The sequence below is a fragment of the Perca flavescens genome, chromosome 24 (genome assembly GCF_004354835.1).
Source record: "Perca flavescens isolate YP-PL-M2 chromosome 24, PFLA_1.0, whole genome shotgun sequence".
NCBI lineage: Eukaryota > Metazoa > Chordata > Actinopteri > Perciformes > Percidae > Perca > Perca flavescens.
The window spans coordinates 9,347,858-9,370,749 of NC_041354.1; the positions used below are offsets into that span (position 1 = coordinate 9,347,858).

At 44.9% G+C, this 22,892-nt stretch overlaps 1 protein-coding gene across 1 annotated transcript in view; it reads left to right on the forward strand.

Moving 5' to 3' along the window:
• Positions 1-22,892, forward strand: part of pard3ba (par-3 family cell polarity regulator beta a) — a 145,307-nt gene that overhangs the window by 28,442 nt on the left and 93,973 nt on the right. Inside the window, exons 4-10 of the mRNA XM_028571803.1 lie at positions 5,326-5,432; positions 11,665-11,747; positions 16,268-16,354; positions 16,628-16,753; positions 17,929-18,401; positions 20,362-20,501; positions 20,815-20,943. Coding sequence (XP_028427604.1) covers positions 5,326-5,432; positions 11,665-11,747; positions 16,268-16,354; positions 16,628-16,753; positions 17,929-18,401; positions 20,362-20,501; positions 20,815-20,943 — 1,145 coding nt within the window. The remainder of the gene's footprint in view (positions 1-5,325; positions 5,433-11,664; positions 11,748-16,267; positions 16,355-16,627; positions 16,754-17,928; positions 18,402-20,361; positions 20,502-20,814; positions 20,944-22,892) is intronic.

The window sequence follows — 22,892 nt, forward strand, 5'->3', positions numbered from 1 at the left end:
AATAATCTAGAGCAGGATTTTTTGTCTGCACGTATCATTCTTTTCTATTTCAGTGCCTTGTTTTTATTAATTATTAAATGACAAGAGAAGGTAAAGGACAACATAAAGGATTAAGTGAGCCTGGATGGGCCCGTCTAATCACTGGGCCACCCAGTCACCCCTTTCATTTTCCTCGCTCCATCTGTTGGCTATAGAAAAACAGTGAGACTCCACCAAACGCACACATACACACACCTGCCCTTTGCCATCCCTCTCCCTCTCCCTCTGCCCGCATTTGCCCTCTGCCCCCATTATCTGGCCCCTCTCCACTCCAGCCAGTCATTTCTTGCCTACTCTACTATTCAGCTTTAACCAGCTGCCATCCAGCTCACCAGCCAGCCCTCTAGAACCTGACCCATCCACCCCCACTCGATACCTTCTCCATCCCCACCCTCTCCTCTGTCTCTGCATGGCTTCCAGCTCTAACTAGATTAGCACTGTAGCCTGTTAGCATGCCCAGGGTCCAGCCGAGCGTGAATGGACTAATTCCAGCCCCCCATCCTGTCTTCAACCCAGTAGGACCCCTTCCTGCCTCCACCCCCTAACCTGCTCTGCAGCCCTGTTGAACCCTGACTAACTTAGTTATGAGGTGACCCTGTGACGCCCCTCGTATAGAGCTAGACTCAAAGCAATAAGGCAGCTTTTGTCATACAGACATATGTGCGCACACACACACACACACACACACACACACACACACACACACACAATTTGACAAAAGAACCCAGCATGCAAGTTAAGCAACCCAGAACCGGTCACCCATCCACTGCTGGGAAGGTCTCAGGCGAGTGTGTGTCTGTGTGTGTTTGCTGTCCCTTTTGATGTAACAAGATTGGTTATTTACTAGGTGTTAGATCACATCTAGTATGCGGACCATCAGTTTTGTAGTGGCTATTCTATAAGCCTCTAAATAATAATAATAAAGAGTTAAACAAGATTAGCTAAAAGCAATACAGGCTGTCGTGTACAGTATGTAAACACTTTAACTGGGTTATCGCAGTCAAATTAAAGTCAACATTAGAGTAAACATAACCTGATAGCTGTATTACTGTGGCACTATCAGAACTTCATTCTGCTCGGGATCATAAGATGTGTCACGTAGGAGACACATCCTGCCTGACGATAACCTATTTATTGACAAATCGTGTAAACTGGGGGAACCAAAAAAATTGGGTCACTCCAAACCATGTGAATGCTTTAATCACACTATCACCTTAATCTGATTACTCTCAATAATCTGGTTATAGTGTGCATGTAATCGCACTGAGTGGTGGTGGACAGGACAAGACGCAATTCGGTAATCACTCGGGCTTCAAAATGTGTCAGGTTGGACTGCTTGTTTGAACAGGGTGATTGGACACTGCCCCAGTGGGATGATTAGACCTGCATTGATCTGCTGCTACACGGACACACACACACACACACACACACACACACTTCTAGGAAGAGAGTCCTTATCGCATCATCCCATGAGCAGCCTTAGCCGGGCTGCTTTATCGATTTGGGAGAAAAACAAGACCCCCCTGGCCTGTGGCATGAAAACACACACACACACACACACACACACACACACACACACACACACACACACACACACACACACACACACACACACACACACAGACAAATATAAATACACACAGAAGCACAGTCACAGTTTGTGATGAATGTACGTGTAGTACACACATATACACCACAAACTCAAAGACAAACAAAAAGCACACACTGATTAGCACGTGTAGCCAAGCACACGCATACACACACAGCCAAACAAGAAACATGATGCATGCTTGTTTTCATCCTTCCCCGGCAGTGAACTAGCATTGCAGAACTTTCACAGAAGTGAAAACAAGAGGAAATTCTTAAAATAAACTTTAGTGTTCCCAGAATTGCATAAGGAGCCTAGTTTGGCAGTGAGCCACAGATGGAGAGTCAGAGGCAGATAAACACAAAACTGGCAATGTTCACAAGGCCTCTTCAGGGTCTCTCCAATTACACAAGTCTCAACGGAAAGATAAGGGAGGAACCTAACTTGGGTGTGTTTCAGTGTGTCTCCATTTGTTTCTCCGGCCTTGAAGTGGTCACTGAGATGAGTTTGGCGGGTGAAGTGTATTTAAAGTTGCAGGGTACCTTGTGGTTGTGGCTGTACAGTTGGCATCAAATTAGCAAACCTAAAATACATCCAAAGTTATAGTGCTTCCACCTCCTCTCCACCCTTTAGGCAGGCGACTCCACGTTAAAGTCAGAAACATGTCTGTGTTCTTAAAATAAACGGAAATTCTGCTCACAATGCACACAGGGCATGACTGATGTTCCGCTTCTGAGCGCTACAGATGCCACACTGCTTCTTTAAGACCAAGTCTCTCTCCACAACTTCCACAGATTTCATTTTCATCATTTGATCAAAGGCAAAACCTGCTTTGTATCAAAAAGGCTACATTCTATATAGGTATTAACCCACGCTAAAGTCACCTTTGATTAGTATCGGCTCTGAGCCAGTCTTGTTTATAACTGAGCGAACAGTGGCTGACCTGTGAGAGTTAAAACGGTCACTCTCATCAATATCCCCGCCCCTCTGTGACACCGCTTGACCCTCCAGAAGTCAACGCAGGTCAGAGTTCAAAGCCAGTGACCCTCAGGTTCCTTCACATGGCCGGGCTCCGGGGGCTCTAAGTGGTGGGAGGATTGATGGAGGCGGATTTGACTCCGCTGGATTTATGGGCCTGACTGCCGGGTAATGAACCCTGACTGTGACCATGAAGCAGCCTTGGCCACTTCACAAAGTTGCATCATTGACATTGCCGTAAAGTATGCATGGTGTCATAACTTGAGGTGCTGTAGAACTCATATCCAAAGTCCATTATAGCCATTTTGGAAATCTTGTTACAATCCATCATTCAGTATCTTCAAAATCTATAGCAGGTGCTAATATTTAGTCCAGCTGGCCGTGCAGCAGCGGAGGTATTTTGGTACTTAATGTACCTATTGTCCTTGCAGTTTGAGTTAATGTTGTGCAATTCATCACAGTGTAAGAGTAGATGTCAACTTTTTCCCATATTCCTTCAGTATTATCTCAGCAGACCGGCTCAAAGCAAATGTATGTTTTAAAACCTGATACGTGCTTGCTGTTCGGTGTTCGTGTGTGTATTTTTATCTGCATTCCCATAGATGTATTTTACAGGTGGCTACAGCAGGCAGAGCAACGAACCATCCATTAAGTTTTACTGCTTTCTATACATGGCCCTTCTAATCTTGTAAACTGTTGCATGTGTTGGTCTGACAAATGTAAAGAAGTAGAAATGCCGTAGTGCTTTGTGAGGTTGCGTTGTTTGAAAAGACGCACTAGTGAACCGATATGCTTAGAAAGTTCTCCCATAAAGCCCATAGCATCCTAAGAGATGATTCAAACTAAAGACTCATTTAATAACACTGCAAAGTGTCTTCAGTGTTTGACCTATTTTAGATACACACAAGATGAATAGATAATCAGATGGAGAAATCAGAAGCCATTAATATGTTGCAGCGCTGTCTGATGTGTTTTATGTCTTTGTCTGATTCCTTTTGATGGCAGCACTGAGAAGATACCTTTTATTTCCCAGATATTTCTGTGTTAAATCAAAGGACTTTTCAATATTGCAAATCATATTGTTCCCTGTGTAGTTTCTGCGTAGTCTTAAATTCTGCTTTTCTAAATCAGATTAGACCACGTTCTGTTGATTTCCTCAGTAATACAAGACATCAGCAGCTGGAAGCTTGAGAAGAACCAGAAGAAGACTTGAGCCCTAATTAAAAGAAGCCAACCTTTTTGTGCTCTTCGACACCTTTTGAATTAGTCGAAGTATAGAGAGAGTGTGAAAGACAGGCAGATGGAGGGTGAGACTGGGACTTGCAACTAGTCCAGCAGAGAATAACTGGTAATGTTTGCTAATTAATACAGATTAGGAGTTAGACAAACCTGATCACAATGTGGAGATTGTTTGAGCTGTAAAAGATATTTGTACGTGTGTCTGGAATGGTTGGAATGACCATTTTTCATCTGTCTGCAATCACAAACCACGCACGCTCGCATGCACGCTCGCACGCACGCTCTCACGCACACACACCCCTTCCTGCTCCTTCTTCCCTACTTGTTCTCCTCTGCTCTCTCTATTCTGACCACGTTAGACCAGGACCCTGTCACTGACCCTCCAAAGAGAGATTGATTACAGGAAAGAAGAGAATTTTGTTTGCCTTCCCTTTTCTCCGTGTGTCAGTTTTCTAGCTTTTCTCCCTCCGTCCCTCCCTCCCGCCCTAGTTCACTCCCTCCCTCCCTCCCTCCCTCCTCGATGTCACTATCTCTCGGCTATCTCCTTCCCTTTTTGTTGATCACACACTCTCCCCCGTCTTTATTTTCTCTTCTGTCGAGTTAGATTTGGAAACACCCTGCTATGAGTTTTACATCCGCAAATAACAGTGCGCTCCCCTTTGGGGTGGATATTGAAAGCAAAAGGCGGCACAAAGGTCTAAATTAGATTCTTTTTGAAATGTTTTTTATTGTGGATTCAGAGCTGCCCATGTTACCTCTCCCAGCTCATTTAGGCTGCAGGCAAGGGTTGTGGCAAGTGTGTGTGTATATGTGTGTTTGGGGGCATGTAGGCAACAGCTGGTCATATGAATATGTGTAGTGTGGGTGTGGGGCTTGGGCGTATTAGCTGAAAGGGTTGGGTGATTGTTGGTCCACTCTAAGGGTTTATGAGTCATCTTGAAATTAATTGCTGCCCTTATCTACTGTATACACGTGTTTAACATACAGGGACGGATTTGTTTGAATTAGATGTTATTTTCTAAACTCGTCTGTATAATTTCTGTGTCCATTTTCTTCAGAATTCCCATTAGCCAACAGACACACTAAATGTTCATTTTTGAGTGCTTTGGTGTCAACTGGTTTTGGAGAGCTCCGAGAGCCTCAGGGGTTTGTCTAACCCTCTGATTCTCCCTGATGCTTATTTGAACAAGATGCCGGCCTGGCCAGCTGCTCGTTGTGAAAGTTGCCAAAAGACAAAAGAAAACTTGTGTTTGTTTCCTCTCTCGCCTCCTTCCCTCTTTTCTGTCCCCCTACTCTGATTATCCTCATGCATTTGGAGTTTGACAAAATCAGTTATGAGATGGCTTCTTGGCAACAGTTAAACAATTGTTAATTAAACAAATAAAACTCATTACAGTGTCATGCAAGTGAACACGTGACTGAACTTCCTGCATTCACTCTTTCTGTGTCCCTTAACTGTATCTGTATCCGTGTCCACCCAGGCACACCTCTGTTGGTGAGGAGCAGCAGTGATTCGGCTGTGGCCCCGTCCCATGTGATGAGAGCCACGCCCTCACCTGATGACCACAGCAACAGGTCTTCTGAAGCGGTAAGCAGTGGCCTCAGGAGTAGAAAAAAAAGCTGTTTTATAGTTTTTAGAGACTAAGGTTTGGTAATAATAAGAACTTTTATTTCAAAACCAAGTTACAAAGTACTGACTAGTTACTAGCCAGCTAAAGATGCTAATTATGTAAATCAGCCTGGTAGATCAATTCATATTTGAGATTTCGTCCTCTGTTTAATAGCTCTTAGAGGAAAATAACCGAGAAAGAGGCAAACACTGGACAAAACGTTCAATTTCCAGCGGCTGAACTCCCACCGTTCAACCTAGTTGTTCAAAAGGTGAAACGTGTTTTAACTGAAACCATTCCAGTTTTGGAAAATTATTAAATAACTTTGCCATTATTTCTCTGGCGTGTGTCGTTCTCTCATTGAAGACTGAGTGAATTTTCCTCTTAAGGTCCTGCTCCAAGCCCCAGGCTGCACTTTGAAAGGGTCGGCTTTTCAAGTGCCCTCCTCTTTTTCTTTTTTTTTTCTTTTTTCTTTTCCCCAAACAGACCACCATTAATGAGGACTTGGTGTGCTGCCTTTTAGTTGTCCCTCTGTGTGGGAGTGTGTGTGGTGGGCAGGACAGAGGCTGTGTGAGGTCACAGTGGCACGTGTGTGTGTGTGTGTGTGTGTGTGTGTGTGTGTGTGTGTGGAGGGGGGGGGGGTAACTCAGGTAGAGAGGGAGTCCTGTTGTTTACCCCCGCTGCCTTCGACACAGCGGTGACTATTCAGAACCCAGGCATCATCAGGCGCCGAGTAAACACAATGACGAAGCCCATATTTCAGGCCTGATACTCCTCAAACAGCCCATTATAGATGATTTAAAATAACTGTTAACTTTACAATGTTTCCAAGGCACTTCTGCTTTATTATATGTGAATAAAGAAGAGACAATGCATATGATTTTCATTTTTAAAAGCTCCTGAGACCCATTATCACAATGTGTAACATATAATAAAGAGGTCACAAGAGATCATTTTCCACAATGTTAATTAAGATAATTAAAAATGGTTCCCAGGCACACCAGGGGAGAACAAAGAAGATTTGTTGCCTTGCAGAGTGTGAGGGTCCGAGCGTGTTTTTATGTGTGTGTGAAAGGCTTGGAGGCCGTCACAGCTCTTGGGCTTATTGAGCCCTGGGCCTGATGGACTTCCATAGATCAATACGCTATCACTTCATCCACTGTACCGCTCCTCTGCACCCCCCCCCCCCCCCCCCCCCCCACCCAAATCTCCACACACTCACTTACTTAAACACACATAGACTTCTAAGTAACACACACACTTCTGTCCCTTCTTGTCTTCAAAGAGGTATTGAAAGCTAGATAAAGTGTAATTAAGGCTGATACAGTGATAAATATGTGCCCTGCCCCTTTAATTGATTTTACTGCCTGCTATGTTGGAGGCCAAGGTTGGCCCACTTCTCTCTGTCTTCGATTCACATGTAGTCTACGCAGTAACTGATTTTAGTCTTTATCAGAGGAGCTAATAAAACTGGCCTTTAAGTGATTTGGACTTCCTGCCATGTTCGAAGCGAATAACCGAGACGTTTTAATGTTAGGTGCTAACAGCAGTACCTAGTGAATTCTTTGACTCTTCTTTCCTCCATCATTTCCTAATGCTCGTTATGTTCCTTCATGCACTCTTTCTCTCCTGCTCCCTCGCTCTGCCTCCCACATTTTGGCTGATTTTCAACACCTCGAGGTGCAGTGATGCAATACCTGTTAACACAGCAGAAAAGTCGGACTTTAATATGTTACACTCTGTCCGGTGGTGATGTTTCCTTCTGCCGTGATGTAAAAAGCTGACACCTGAGCTAGCTAAACTAAATTCTGTCTGTCTGCCCAGTGTGTGTTTGTCACGTTGGCAGCCGGATTTGTGTGTGTGTGTGTGTGTGTGTGTGTGTGTGTGTGTGTGTGTGTGTGTGTGTGTGTGTGTGTGTGTGTGTGTGTGTCTGTGTCTGTGTGTATTTGTGTGTGTGTGTGTGTATTTGTGTGTGTGTGTGTGTGTGTGTATTTGTGTGTGTGTGTGTGTGTGTGTGTGTGTTTCCGTCCCTTGAGGATTGTAAGTTTGTGTTTTCTCAGGGAACGCAGGTGAAAGAATGTGACCATGGCAGCCAGTTGATGTGATGGATATGATGAAGGTCAAGGAGCACTTGCTAGCATACTGAAGCTGTGATCCTGCAGTGCATATACAGTGGGGGAAATAAGTATTTGACCCCTTGCTGATTTTGCAGGTTTGCCCACTTACAAAGAATGCAAAAATCTACAATTTTAATCATATGTACATTCTAACAGTGAAAGACAGAATCCCAAAGAAAATTCCAGAAAATCACATCATATGAATTTATTAAAATTGATAACCATCTGATGAGGAAAAACAAGTATTTGACCCCCTGGACAAACAGCAAGTATTCTGGCTCCTACAAGCCAGTTAGTCTTTCTTTAAGACACAGCCCCAATCCGAACCAATTATCTACATCAAATATACCTGCCTCACCTCGTTACCTGTATAAAAGACACCTGTGAACACCCAAACAACCAGCATCCAACATCACTACCATGGGCAAGACCAAAGAGCTTTCTACGGACATCAGGGACAAGATTGTTGATCTGCACAAGGCTGGGATGGGCTACAAGAGAATCGGAAAGCAACTTGGAGAGAAAAGATCAACTGTCGGTGCAGTTATCAGGAAATGGAAGAAGCACCACACAACCGCCAACCTCCCTCGGTCTGGGCCTCCATACAAGATCTTGCCTCGTGGGGTGTCCCTGATCATGCGAACGGTGAGGAATCATCCCAAAACCACAAGGGGGAACTGATGAATCAACTGAAGGCAGCTGGGACCACAGTTACAAAAAGAAACGGTTGGTAACACACTACGCCGTCATGGATTGAAATCCTGCAGCGCACGCAAGGTCCCCCTGCTCAAGAAGAAACATGTACAGGCCCGCATGAAGTTCGCCATTCACCACCTGGACGACTCAGAAGAGGCCTGGAAGAAGGTGATGTGGTCAGATGAGACCAAAATAGAACTTTTGGCCTCAACTCAACTCGTCGTGTTTGGAGGGCAAAGAACACCGAGTACAACCCAAAGAACACCATCCCCACCGTCAAGCATGGTGGTGGCAACATCATGCTTTGGGGGTGCTTTTCAGCAAAGGGGACGGGACAACTCCATCGTATTGAGGGAGGATGGACGGGGCCATGTATCGTGGAATTCTGGACCGACATCTCCTTCCCTCAGTGAGAGAGCTGAAGATGGGTCGAGGATGGGTGTTTCAGCACGACAACGACCCTAAGCACACGGCCAAAGCAACAAAAGAGTGGCTGAAGAAGAAGCACATCAAGGTTCTGGAGTGGCCTAGCCAGTCTCCAGACCTGAACCGATTGAAAATCTTTGGAGGGAGCTTAAAATTCGAGTTGCCAGGCGACAACCTCGGAACCTGAATGATTTGGAGACTGTCTGCAGGGAGGAGTGGGCCAACATCCCTGCCGAAATGTGCACAAACCTTGTCACCAACTATAAAAACCGTTTGACATCTGTGCTGGCCAATAATGGCTTTTCTACAAAATATTAACATGCTGTTTGTCCAGGGGGTCAAATACTTGTTTTTCCTCATCAGATGGTTATCAATTTTAATAAATTCATATGATGTGATTTTCTGGAATTTTCTTTGGGATTCTGTCTTTCACTGTTAGAATGTACATATGATTAAAATTGTAGATTTTTGCATTCTTTGTAAGTGGGCAAACCTGCAAAATCAGCAAGGGGTCAAATACTTATTTCCCCCACTGTACATACAAACACTCTTTCTTTACACAAATGCTGTTTCTCCACCGCCTGACGTATAGCAGACGGCTACAGCACCCAGAGGAAATGCACAAAAGAAACACACACCTCATTACTCATCCGTCTGAAAACGCACACTAACACACTCGCACACCTCATCTCTCATATGTCTGCTGCACACTGCCCCGTCACTCACACAGCACACAAAACATAAAAAAACATGTATGGCAGTGTGCAACAATAACAGCGCAGACAACCTGTTAGTTGTGCACAGATGGGTTTCCAGACAGGTTTCACAAATTATTTGAGCTTTCATCCCGGGACCACGAAGCCTGCCACATTGAAATCACTCAGTAATGTATAACACAAAATGTACACGTGCTAACTTCTGCTACAAAACTGCAGTTGAAACATTTGAAACCGTTTTAAATGTCTCATATTTAAACTGTTGTAGCTTAGGTTAAATCACTGAAATAAGTCAAAGTAGCAGCTAAAGTGGAAGTGGTGATAGCAGTTGAAGTGTAAGCCCAAAGAGTCAGCTCTGAACAGTGTTTTTTTTTTTTTTTTTAATTCTTTTTAAATATAGTGTAAGCGTTAAAATGAGTATAAAGTGTTGGCTAAAATAAGTTATTGTCAGTTCAAGTGTGAGTTGAAGAAGTTGAAGTTCCAGCTGAAATGTGAGCACAGATGGAGGTCCGTGTCAGTTGAAGCAGTAGCAGTAGTCCCACTAGTAGAGCTGGCTATTGCTATGGTGTTCTTCAACACTACAGCTAATACACTACCTGAATTTTAGCACATTCCATTCCATTGTGAAATAGAGTGAATGAAAGCATCCATGATAATTATTAATACTACTACTACTAATAATAATCATAAATAAAAGTAAAAGTGTAGCACAGTAATAACTAATCCCATCTATACAATGCTACAAATGGGATTTACTCTTAAGGTTTAAGGTTTTACCGACGTACTCGGCACTATTGTTGCTTCTTTGTGCGTTGATAATACGAGCAGTGAGCCGGGCGAGCTGATTGGCTGAGAAACAGCAGGGTGCCCAAAGAGGGAAGCTGCTGTTTTTATGTCTAGAAAAATCAATGCTCTCAATCAGGGATTAGATTCAGACTGGGCATTACGGCGTGATCCCTTAATGTTGTAATGCATTAAAAATGGCAGGTTTGTATATGCGTGGTTGTGCATTTCAACATGCCATATCTTATATATATATATATATATATATATATATATATATATATATATATATATATATATATATATATATATATATACAATCATATAGTTGTAGTGAAGCAAACATACAAGGTGTTTTTTTATGTTATTGTACCACATGAGTGTACTGTAGTAGCTCAGTTACAAGGGACAGTAAACCTGGATGTGCAAGTGTGTATACATGTGTTCACCTGCCAACCTCGTGTTCCTAAAGGCTATGTGCCAGAAACCTACTCTGTGATTAGCGTGTGTATGTGCTGAAGGAGGAGAAGCCTGTCCGTGGTAGAAAATGGCGTTGCGGGAAGATGCACAGCAACAATGGAGCCTCCAGCTCATCTTTCTGCCCCCCCCACACACATGCGCTCTATTGTGCGGTAAACTCACACTGCCCAGATAAGTGGGTCACTATCTGTACAGGCAGTATATCAGGCATTTGTGTGTGTGTGTGTGTGTTTGTTCATAAATACACAATTGTTATGTTTTCAGCTTTTCAGAGTCGATATGTGTAGGTAATGTTTGCACGAAATGTATGCATGGGGCTGTGTGTTATTAAGCATGTATTTACTCTGTGTGTGACAGAGGGTCCACTGGGGAGTTGGGTGTGGTGGGGGAGTTGCTAAGGAGCGGGCTGGTGGGCGGGAGCTTTTTAGCCATCAGTACTGGTGACACAATGAAAGTGACAAGGCAGAAGGACCTAATTGCACCCCTCTTGTCTTTAACGATGTTGGGCAATTTCTCTCTCCCACTCCTCGAGCATGTTTAAGTGTCTCGCAACAGTTTGACGCCGTCATTTTCTTTCCTTCTTCCCACATTTCTCCCACCCCTCTTGCTTTTTATTCTTTTGCCCCGGGGTTGTTGATTTTGTCGACTTAAAAATAGAGCCTCGCCTGACACAGGGCAGGGATGGAGGCAGGGGAAGGGAGGGAGGGAGAGGTGGGCAGATAGAAATATACATAGAGCGAAGGAAGGACAGCGGGACAGCGGCGCGGGGTAGGGAGCTCAACGTCCGCCGGTCGTTCTCTCTTCGCCGTCTGCAGAGGTGATTGATGGCGGCGTTAGATTGTTTTGCTAATTGGCGACAGGCCTCCTCGTATTCTCCGACTGGCTACTGTTTGTTTAGTGTGTGTCTGTAAATGGAAACCCTCCTAATTTGTCACTGTAGCTGATCTCACGTTGACTGAATGGGTCTGTTTGTGTGTGTTTTTTCTTAACAGGAAATCAACAATGTACTGAAAGGAGCGTTGGACCGACTGCGCACCGACGACCCACCTGCTAAGATGAGCTTAGTTAACTTCAGGTAAGAGCGCAGGTGTGTTTCTGTTTGTTTATGGTAGAGATGGTCCGATACCATTCTTTTGCTTCCCGATACCAATTCTGATACCTGAACTTGCGTATTGGCCGATACCGAGTACTGATCCGATCCCAGTGTGTTGTATATTTTATTATGTTTTAACAACTGTATACTACTATCCCTGTATGGATGTGGTATGATTTCTATCTTTGTTGTCCGTCTGGCTCAGGTTAAACTCTTTGTGAAACATGAATCAGTTATAACGGAAAAAGAACATAAATAAACTTCTTTAACGTAGAATTTCTTTAGGGCTTTATTACGTGGTATCGGATTGGTGCAGAAACTCCAGTACTTCCCGATACCAGCGTTTTAGGCAGTATCAGAGCCGATACCGATACTGGTATCGATATCGGACCATCTCTAGTTTATGGACATCCTAGTGGCAGCAGACAGATCATGCTGTAGCTCAGTACGGTTAAGTGTTGGAGACTGGGATTAATACTCCTGTCTTTGTTTGACAGCGTGACACTCTGACTGGATTAAACTGTGTGTGGGTGTGTGGGTGTGTGGGTGTGTGGGTGGGTGGGTGGGTGTGTTGGTGGGTGGGTGGGTGTGTTGGTGGGTGGGTGGACGGTGGTCTCTTATCTGTATGTGGTGGAGAAGAGGTGAGTTTTGAACAGGAGTTGTTGTTGTCGTAAGTCGTTTGACCCTTACTGGGAAAGTGGTCTGCGTGACGATGTGGTAACGTAACTTGTATGGCAGATTTCAGACACCGGGTTGAAAGTGCTTTGCCGTTAACGTACGGTAGAGGGTAAAACAACAGGATCAAAAAAAGTGTTTAAAAGGGTTTCTGAAAGGTGTAAAATACAATCCCAAAATCCTGTTTAAAGCAGTTCTGTTTTTGGACTAGATGAGGCGAGGTTAGGGACATTAACATGTTAAGTAGTAGGGCCGCTGCACCTAAAGATCTTTCTTATTGATGAATATGTCGCTTTTTCTTTTGGTTAATCAAACTCTGTCAGTCCCACTGGGACGCCGGCGTTCCGCCCACTGTTTGAGTGAGGCTGACACGTGAACCAATTCGTATATATCTCACTGTCAGTCTTCATTACTAATTATATTCATTGTGAACAAAATGAGATATAGTGTTTGGTTGTAGCCCCTCCCTGAGTGTAATGTTGTGGGCGACCCCAGCAGCATTTGCATAACAAACATCAAGTGTAGTTCCTATGTCCCACTCTCCTGAAGTAGGGGAAGGGGCTGTAAAGAATTCCTTATTGCGATAATATTCGTCTTAATTATAGGTTATGATTTAGAGGTGTGAATCTGATCTCCCGATTCGATTACGATTATCATGTTTCACGATTCGATATCTCGATGCATCACGATGTGTCAAATACATGTTTCTATTAAAGCCGTGTAGGATATTTAATCCATAGCTTTTCAAGCTTCAAAAACAAAACATTCTTCAGTGCTCAAATACTAAATCAATTGGATACATAAAACTACAGCACTGACTAACCGAATGTGTAAACAGAAATGTTGTTAGGCCTACATTACATTTTAAACAGAAATAATTGATTATGAGCCTGCCGATTATCGATGCAGCATCATCCATGTCGATTATTTGATTAATTTCAACACCTCTAGTTATGATACTGTTGTAATCATAACCCCCCCCCTTTGAAGTCTTCAACTTGCTTGTCTTGTCTGACCGACCGACCCCTGGCACGGTGGGAGTTTTATCTTCATGTCTCCAGGCTGTCACTCACGCAATAACTACAGTATGGCGACGATGAACCCCTCCATCACAAGCCTTCACCCCATCTCGCCCAAGCCAGCCCGTGACGAAAGTAAAAGATCATTTCGCAGCATCGTCTGCAGCCAAGCGATTTCCCGATTCAAAACAATGTTCTTTTGAAAATAACTCTGGAGAAGACTTGGCTGCAGTGACAGATGGTGATTTTTCTGCATTTTACAGTGCATCGGTGTCTTGACAGCACTGTGATACAATGGAGGCGCTGCTCTTACAGCTACTTTGCCACGGTAACAGATGGTTGGCGGGTGAAGAAGCCACGGTGAGCGAGCGAGGGCACATATTCTCGGCGAGTCCCGGCCGGTTTGTTAGGCACTCGGCCTCCGTTGATGTAGAGGAAGTCAACCCAGAGTGGGAGCTCCATCTGTCTCACTCCTCGTTGTTCTTTTCATCCGGCCCACTGTCCCTCGCCACTCTCTCTTTCTCCCCCCGGTGGAATGACTGTGTTTGTGTCAGCGGGATGGTAAAATGGGTGAGCGGAGCTATTCTGCATATTAGAGTGCGGCACTAACAAGCTATGGCTGCCTCTGATGAGCTTGTTTGTGCCGCTGTTTGTTTTTTATGAATGTAAATGGGCTGAAACTGTGTGTGCGTGTGTGTGTGTGTGTGTGTTCCTGGTCTGATTGTTAACCATCACTGAAAGTAAACTCAAACAGCAAGTGTGAGTGTGTGGAATTCATGGCTTGTGCACATGTGTAATTTAGATGTAACTGTGTTCTCTAATAGATGTAAATTCTATGCATGTGTGTATCTGTGAATTCAATTTAGAGGAATGTGACTGATGGTGTTTGTGAGCATGCAATAGATGTAGCAATAAGAATGCAAATTGGATGTGGATGTGTGCGTACAGTACGTGTGTGACTGTGGCAGAGGTTACCGAGCGCGGGGTGACAGTGACAGAGGAGTGTGTTATAATGATCCCAGCAAGTCCTTGCGCTTGTGCATGTGTCAGAAGCACATACACCTTGAACTTCACTACTTTTCTTCTCATACTTTTTTATTATTATTTTTTTTTTTTTACTCGCAACAGACACGTCATTACTCCTTTTTTTGTTGTTGCATTGTAGCTTTGTGAAAGCTATGCGGGAAACTTTAGGGGAAACAATACCTTCATGTTCTCTGACTCCTTTTGGACCGTTCTTCATTACCTTCTCACACGTCGTTCAGAGGCCGAAGAAGAAAAGTGGATGACAATGCCGAGAATGTCTTACAGTAGTCTTACAGTAGATGAGGTCTGAAAATGCGAGGACATAGGACATTTTCCCTCGACGATGTGTCTGGTTCTGATGCGAAGCATACTGCAACGCACAGGTTCTGCTCAGCTACAACAATGCAACAACAACTTAGTGCATTCATGTGTCGTCAAGTAATGATCTTTGGGTATTTTTCATCAAGGGCAAAATGAGGCAGACATGTTTTTACTGCTTTCTACTGTGCAATCAAAAAATGACCTTTGATTTTCCTTTGAAACATTTTCATACTTCTTTCACTTCATTTAACTCAAGCTCTTATTGCTCATAAGATGGACATTATATTACATTTAGATGATAGCTTTGGACCATAACGACTTTCAATTTTCCCTCAGGAGCAATATGGGTTTCAGTGTCTTGCTCAAGGACACTTCAACACAGAGACAATTCCTAGCCAACCTGCTTCAGATAGAAATAATGAGAAATAATTGCAAAGCTTGTTGTTAATGCAGATTAGAACCATTCAATCAATGTTTAACCATTCCTACATCTTCTTTCCAAACATATCAGTAATGGTGAGCTAAATAGCCGTGTGCATAAAATCTTCCAAAAAACCCGTCATCATTTTAGATTTGTGAATCATTATTGTTCTCTAAGTAAAAATGTCGCAGGACTGTATACACAGAGGAAATAACGATGAGGCTGACTTAGAATTTGCGTTGGACAAAAATTATGCTAGAGTACACGTTTGAGATTTACATTTTTGGATGCTAAAAACTGCAAATATGACTCTAAGAACATTATTCCACTATTTAAAGAAATCAAGAAAAAAAAAAGAGAGAATTCTTTTCCTTTATCTCCTGTGATCTTCCTCTACCATGCTTCCAATCATGCAGGTCCCCTCTCTTAGCCATCTGGTATCAAAAGCAGCCCTCTTCCTCTTTATCTTTAGTAGCATTGTCCTTATTTATGTGCTTATAAAAGCCACATTTCAGGGCTCTGCAGAGATTATTAGAGACACTAATTCTGTTTCATCTCTATCGGCTCCTCTATCTGCCTTTCTCTTTTATCTCCTGCTCTATTCCTTTGTCCACTAGACTAGATTGGGTGGTTGAGAAGCAGGTAGATAAAGACTGAAGCAGCCACCTGCGTCACAAGCACCCACCTACCCTACCCACACACACACACACACACACACACACACACACACACACACACACACACACACACACACACACACACACACACACACACACACACACAGAGGCAGACATGTTTTTCTGATGTTTGGCAGAACTACCTGTAAGGTAATTTGGGTTCCTATCTGTGTAGCCCGGAGCAAAATGCAAATTTATTTTGAAGAGCTTGCACATAGAAAGGTTTGGAGCGTGCGTGCAGCTGTGCATGACTGCATCAGTGTTTTTATGATTGCATGCAATACATTACGTACATCCTAACTTTCAATATCTTTCAACATGTGTTTATTTGACGGCGAGTGTGTGTGTGTGTTTTGTTGACAGCACCCTGACGAGGCCAGTGGAGTTTCCAGGCGACTGGGGACCCCTGGGTATCCATGTGATCCCCTACTGCTCCTCTCTCAGTGGACGGTAAACACACACACACACACACACACACACACACACACACACACACACACACACACACACACACACACACACACATATGGATGCACCCATATTGTGCAAATACACTCTCTTCTCCCACCACATCCTCCTGTAATCAATCAAACATTCATAAGGAAATGCAGATGGCAATGTTGACTCATAGAAATGCATACGCTTTGGCGTGCAATCGTATATTTGTTTGCCTCTGTGGATTTATGTTCACTCTACGCTGTGTGTGTGTGTGTGTGTCGCAAGGACCCTGGGCCTGCACATTAAAGGCATCGAGGAAAACAGCCGCTCCAAGAGAGAGAATATCTTCGAGCAGAATGAGTGTATCGTAAAAATCAACGGCACGCCGCTCCATGACAAGACCTTTGCGGAGTAAGTATGCTGGGATGTCACCACCGACACTAAAATCTAATTTTAGCATTTTATCAAGTTACCCCGGAGCAATGCCGGCCAATGGCAGCTACAAATGTGAAGCCTGCTACCTGACTGTACTTTTGTACATTAATCTTAATCATTTGTTACTAACCAAAGGATGAGTTGTGATAAAAAGATGTGTTAGCCCAAGGGCTCTAGCAATCCAGATCTTGCCTACCTTGAGCCAAAAGGGAACTAGCTATCCTAACCAACCAAAAAAGCCCCCAAAAAGCACAAAAGTAACGTGTGTGTGTGTGTGTGTGTGTGTGTGTGTGTGTGTGTGTGTGTGTGTGTGTGTGTGTGTGTGTGTGTGTGTGTGTGTGTGTGTGTGTGTGTGTGTGTGTGTGTGTGTGTGTGTGTGTGTGTGTGTGTGTGTGCATTTCTACATGTATGATTAGGAGCTAAAAAAAAGCCCCCAAAAAGCACAAAAGTAACATCTTCTGTTTGTGTGTGTGTGCGCACTGCCGCCATTGTAGCGAGATACCTCACCCACCACTCAGTTTGCTCCCTTTTATCAGCCAAAGACAAATCCTTCTCATTCTCTGCCTTTCCTATCTCACCACCACATCTGCTCTCACAAAAGATTGCATGTGTACGTTTCTCTTTCTTTCCCCTATTATCTTCCTCTTTCCGGCACCTACAACCTCCCGTCCCCATTCTTTCCCTATTTTAGCCGTCCAATCTGTGGTGGAGCTGAATAGGTCCATTTAACTGCATCCCACTGTGTTGTCTGTGATGTGTGAATGTTGTGCTGATAGTGGTCTATTAAAAATGCGATAGGAGCCTGCTGTCGGGGTCTTCTCCATCTGACGGGGGCCACAGTGTCCCAAACCAGCTGGAAGAGTCACTTCATCGCTGGATCCAAAATGAAATACAGCTCCATTAACGATGCACAAGCCTCATTCACCCTCCTCGTTTTCGGATTTCCAATTGTCTTGTGTTCTTCTTCTGTGTTCTGCTTGACTGCTTTTGCTGTTTTACAGTTTCGTAGTGTTCCACAAGGCAGATTGGCTCAGTGGTCATCTTATAATTTGACTGAACACAGCTCAGTCAGATGTCCTCATCTGCGATTTCACTATGACATCAAATAACAAAAATGTCAATATTGCTCAATTTTCCTTTTCTTTTCCTAGGTCACAGGAAGTGTTCCGCCAGGCCATGACCACGGCCTCGGTGCGTCTAGACGTCCTTCCCCAGGCCAACAAGCAGCGCTACGAGAAGAGCCTGATAGGTCAGCTTTTCACCAGCGACAGCAAAGACTCTTCTGCAAAAGCAAAGAGTCCGATGGTGACCCTCGCTAAAATCAACTCCCAACCAGACCCCCCAAAAGATACCAAACTGAACACCAAACTAGAAGTAAGGCAACCGGACACGCGTGCCAAGACCCCAGAGCCAGCTGCGGTAAACCCATCGCCAGCGGAGCTTCAGCGCGGGCGCGGCTCCCCGGAGAGAGTCCCTCCCACACCTTCAGCCAGGGCTGCGAGCTCCTCCCCAACACCCAGGCCCCGAAGCCAGAGCCCCCTGGCCAGTAAAAGCTCTGCTCCTGGCATGGCCAGCCTTTCTGGCAAAAAGGGCGGCAAGAAGATCAAAATTGACCTGAAGAAAGGTAAATGTGCAGTCGGTTACCATTTCATTTTCTCTTAAACTCGTCATGACTACTCCTTAACGGGACGACTGCATTACAAGCTGTGGGTGTGGACATTCATTTTAATTTGATTATTCAGTCCCTGGTTAGTCCCTCTAAATGTATGAACGTGCACTATGAAATTCATTGTTTGTTTTCTGTCACCGGTGAACGATTGTTAGGGCTGAACGTTGGAGAATTAACAACAAAAGTAACAACAAAACAATAATCCTAGTGTAAGAGAAGATAAGTTTTGTACATTATTCGTAACTTTCGCTTTCTCTTGTTCCTCTGTTGTTCTCCACTCCCTCGCTAACGACTGTTGTCAAGAAGATAATGCAGGGTCGTTTTAAGGACATTCATGCTTATTTCTAGTTATTATCTTCCAGGTGTGTTTTTCTGATGTGAAGCTGATTTGGAAGTCCTGGATGTTAATGTTTATTCAGATAAAGAAATAGTGCCATATAAAACTCCGGACCACTGAAATCAGTTTAGTCCGTAACTTCCAATCGTAAAGATATTTATTTTTTTTATCTTGCATACATACTGTTTAGTTTTCCCAGCCGCCTTATCTGTTATCCCTCTAAAACACATCAGTGCTGATGTGTTGATAGCACTGGAATAGGTTTGTACGACTGTGAATAGGCTCTGTTCTTGCAACCTGTAGTGTTACGGGGCATTGAAAGGATATCTGTAATTGGGCTGCATGCACACACTTGCTACAGGTACCCAGAGAAAGGCAAGAAGATATCCAGATGAAAGGATAAAAGAAATTGGGCTCCACACTCTCCAGCTCCAGCTCAAAGCCTTACACAGCCGTGAGGCTGTTTTATTGTTGGTTTCTTTCTCTTCCCAGCACCTTTTTTCCTTCCCATTTTCTTCTCCTTTTCCATCCAACCCTGTCTCGTTCTATCCCTTTCACCTGATGCAAGATCAGAGGAGCAGGACATATTATGGGGTTTCTAACACCCTCTCCCTAGGCAACAGGCTCTTTCTCTCCGTGATTGACAGGCGGTGAGGTTTAGGTGCGCTAATGTAGGGCAGGCAGAGGCTTAGCTTGGAGACCAGATAGCATCGCTCACTGCCTTTAGTATGCCACGCCGGCTTTGCTTTCCCTGCGCGCGCACACACACACACACACACACACACACACACACACACACACACACACACACACACACACACACACACACACACACACACACACACACACACACACAGAGCGTGGCACATTTCACTCATGGCTTGGGGCTTGCAAGGCCGTGAAAAAGGGAGAGGGTGGAGGCTCTTGGGGTTGATGGCTCGTGTGTGTGTGTGTGTGTGTGTGTGTGTGTGGCCTTAGAAACACACACACACACACAAATGTATACACACAGATAAACGTGGGCTCACACCCACAAGGAAAATCTTTGTGGAAATCACGTTGCATCCTCAGGGAGAGAAGCTAGAGAAGGGAATAATATCTCTCAGGTTCTCTCTCTCTCTCTCTCTCTCTCTCTCTCTCTCTCTCTCTCTCTCTCAGTCTCTCTCTCCTGCCTCGCTTCGCCCCCACCTTCCTTCCAGCTTCTCCCTCTACCTCCCTTCATCAGCCACCGTTCAGCCTGCTCACACGTGAAATTAAAGGCAGAGTCTGTCTAATCCGGCTAGGAGAGAAGCCTTCTCCTGGCGGCTCAGAGGCTGAGCCAGGCAACAAACCCCCGGAGGAAAACAGGCACTGAAACAGTTGTCAATATGTGGAGGAAGATGCTTAAACCTCAGACTGGGTTCAGGCAGGACAGACTAGGAAGAGAGAGGGAAAACTCTGGCGAGTGGAGAAGTAGAAAAGTGACAGAGCAGGGGGACAAGAGGGATAATTAAAGTCATATGTCATAAATTGAAGTCTCGCCTGATTGATGTCTTTTAATGCACAACGTTCGTGACGCCGGCTGCTTTGTTCCCGCAGGCGCAGAGGGTCTGGGCTTCACCGTGGTAACCCGGGACTCCTCGGTCCACGGGCCAGGGCCAATCCTGGTGAAGAACATCCTGCCGCGCGGCGCAGCAATCAGAGACGGCCGCCTGCAGCCTGGAGACCGCGTCCTGGAGGTAAGACAAACCTCCGCCTGTTGATCTTCCACAGAGCAGAAAACCAGCCGTCGCAGCAACAGCCTCCGTTAGCAACAGCTGGAACGTCATCATTAGTGGCCCGCAACTCAGCTCGGTGGCGCCCCTGCTGGCCAAAGGGAGTATTTGCACTTTTCTGAGGAAATGTCCACGTTTTAGGATGACCTTATCCAGAAATCAACTGCCAGTGGATAATACATTTTGCTTTAATATACTGTGTGTGTGTGTGTCTTCTCTTTGTGTGTGTGTGTGTGTGTGTGTGTGTGTGTGTGTGTGTGTGTGTGTGTGTGTGTAGGTGAACGGAGTAGATATGACAGGCCGTAGCCAGGAGGAACTCGTTGCCATGCTGCGCAGCACCAGGCAGGGAGAGAGTGTGTGCGTGGTTGTGGCACGGCAGGAGGACATCTTCCTGCCTCGGGAACTGGTGAGTGTGAACGCACCCAGCATCCATGTCCTCGCTGAACCGTCGCACTGTGTTCCCCTCGCTCTCTTCTCAGTCATTTCTGCGGACCGGTTGTCTTTCCTGGTGCTCTTCACTGCTGCGCTCTTTTTCTGTCTCCTCCTCTTCATCTTTTCCTTGACATTGTGTCATTTGTTTTCCTTTTTCTCTCTCAAGGGAGCTAACCTCCTTTTATGTTGATGCCCCCTTTGCCGATAAACCCCGCACACGGACACACACACACACACAAACCCACCAAGAGCACGCTCTGGCCTTCCTGTCCCACTATGGTTTGTTGACACAGCGGTGCCAGAGGAAGTCACACACACAAGCCAGGAAACGCGCGAGCGTGTCCGCGCATACCGACACGACGCGGGTGTTAAGTGACCGTTTACCTGCGGCGGCTGACGGGGGCCAGAGGTCAGCGCCGGGGCTATGAAACTGACACAGTTTGACTGTCACCGGGGGCGTTTCATCAATAAACACACACTTTTAAACAAATACAAATACACACAGACAGGTGGGGCCCCTTGAAAGTCAGCCGCTCTCTGCAAATGATGTTTTTGCCCGTGCACTTCTATTCTCTCCCCTCCGTCCTCGGTGGTTATTCTGATTATTCCCTTTCCGTTACTTCAAAGAGCTCTAAAAAAGACGCGCAGGGCTTTGTAGTGACTGATGCATATTCACACCTAGAGGGGCTGCATGCACACACACACACACACACACACACACACACACACACACACACACACACACACACACCCTTAACACCTAGTCCTTGATAAAAACTTGAACACAAGTGCTCTCTCTCTCTCTCTCTCTCTCTCTCTCTCTCTCTCTCTCTCTCTCTCTCTCTCTCTCTCTCTCTCACACACACATGCACACACACATGCATAGACAAACACAATCTTTAAACAGCCAAGTTACTGCTTCCGAAAATAGTTTGCCCTCATTAATGGCCCAGCAGTCTTGGCATAACAAGTGCACTTTGAAGAGCCTATACAGTCTTCATCTAACACTTGCTTGTATTTGGGCATTAGAGACTTTAAGAGGTGGGGTTTGGGGGGGGGGGGGCAGAATGAGAGAGAGCCTTCACTCCTGTCTCTGTCGCGGCTGTTGAAGTTGTGGGTGCCCCGTGAGATCTGGCCCTTATCTCCAGCACAGTCCTCCACCTCAAAGACAGTTTGATGTCCCATACGCACGCACGCACGCACGCCAACACACACACACACACACACACACACACACACATTTACAGACACACAACACCACACACAGGCACTCTAGAGGTTCTGCGTCATTGAATTTAGATGTGCAGACCCTCAAAAAGCAAAGGATTGCATAAATACACAGATGCAGAAACTACCACGGAGTAACAGTTTGTCATTAAATGTAGCCAAAGAGCACATGCAAACACAAGCACATACAGCACTTGACAACAAGCAAACCCAACAAAGGAAAAATGCTTCACAACTGAAAAGAAAACAAATCCCCACCTTTCCAAAATCTACACCCTACTGCAAAATACCAAACAAGGAAGAATTGTTTTCCTCCCTCTTTCTCCTCCCCTGCAGGTTTTAATTGCTCGACTCCTCAAGTAGTAAATAAAAGTAGTGCATGTTTACGTGGAGCGCTAGCAAGGAGCGCCTCGCGGCAGTTTGGTCGCACAAAAGATGCAATGATGATGGAGACGTATTGAGTTGACGCGGCCATCTGCTTCTCCAGTTGTACGAAAACACTGGTGCGTAGGTGTCTGTCTGCGTGGCTGGCTAAGTGTGGGTGAATATTTATCATTGTTTTAAAGGCTGTGATATCTTGTAAAAAGTGCCTTTGAGCATCCACATTACTACGTCATACTTTCATATTTGTAAAAAAAAAGAAAAACAAATCAGCAGTTCATTATAGGAGTTTTCTTCGACTAACCTCGCTGTTGC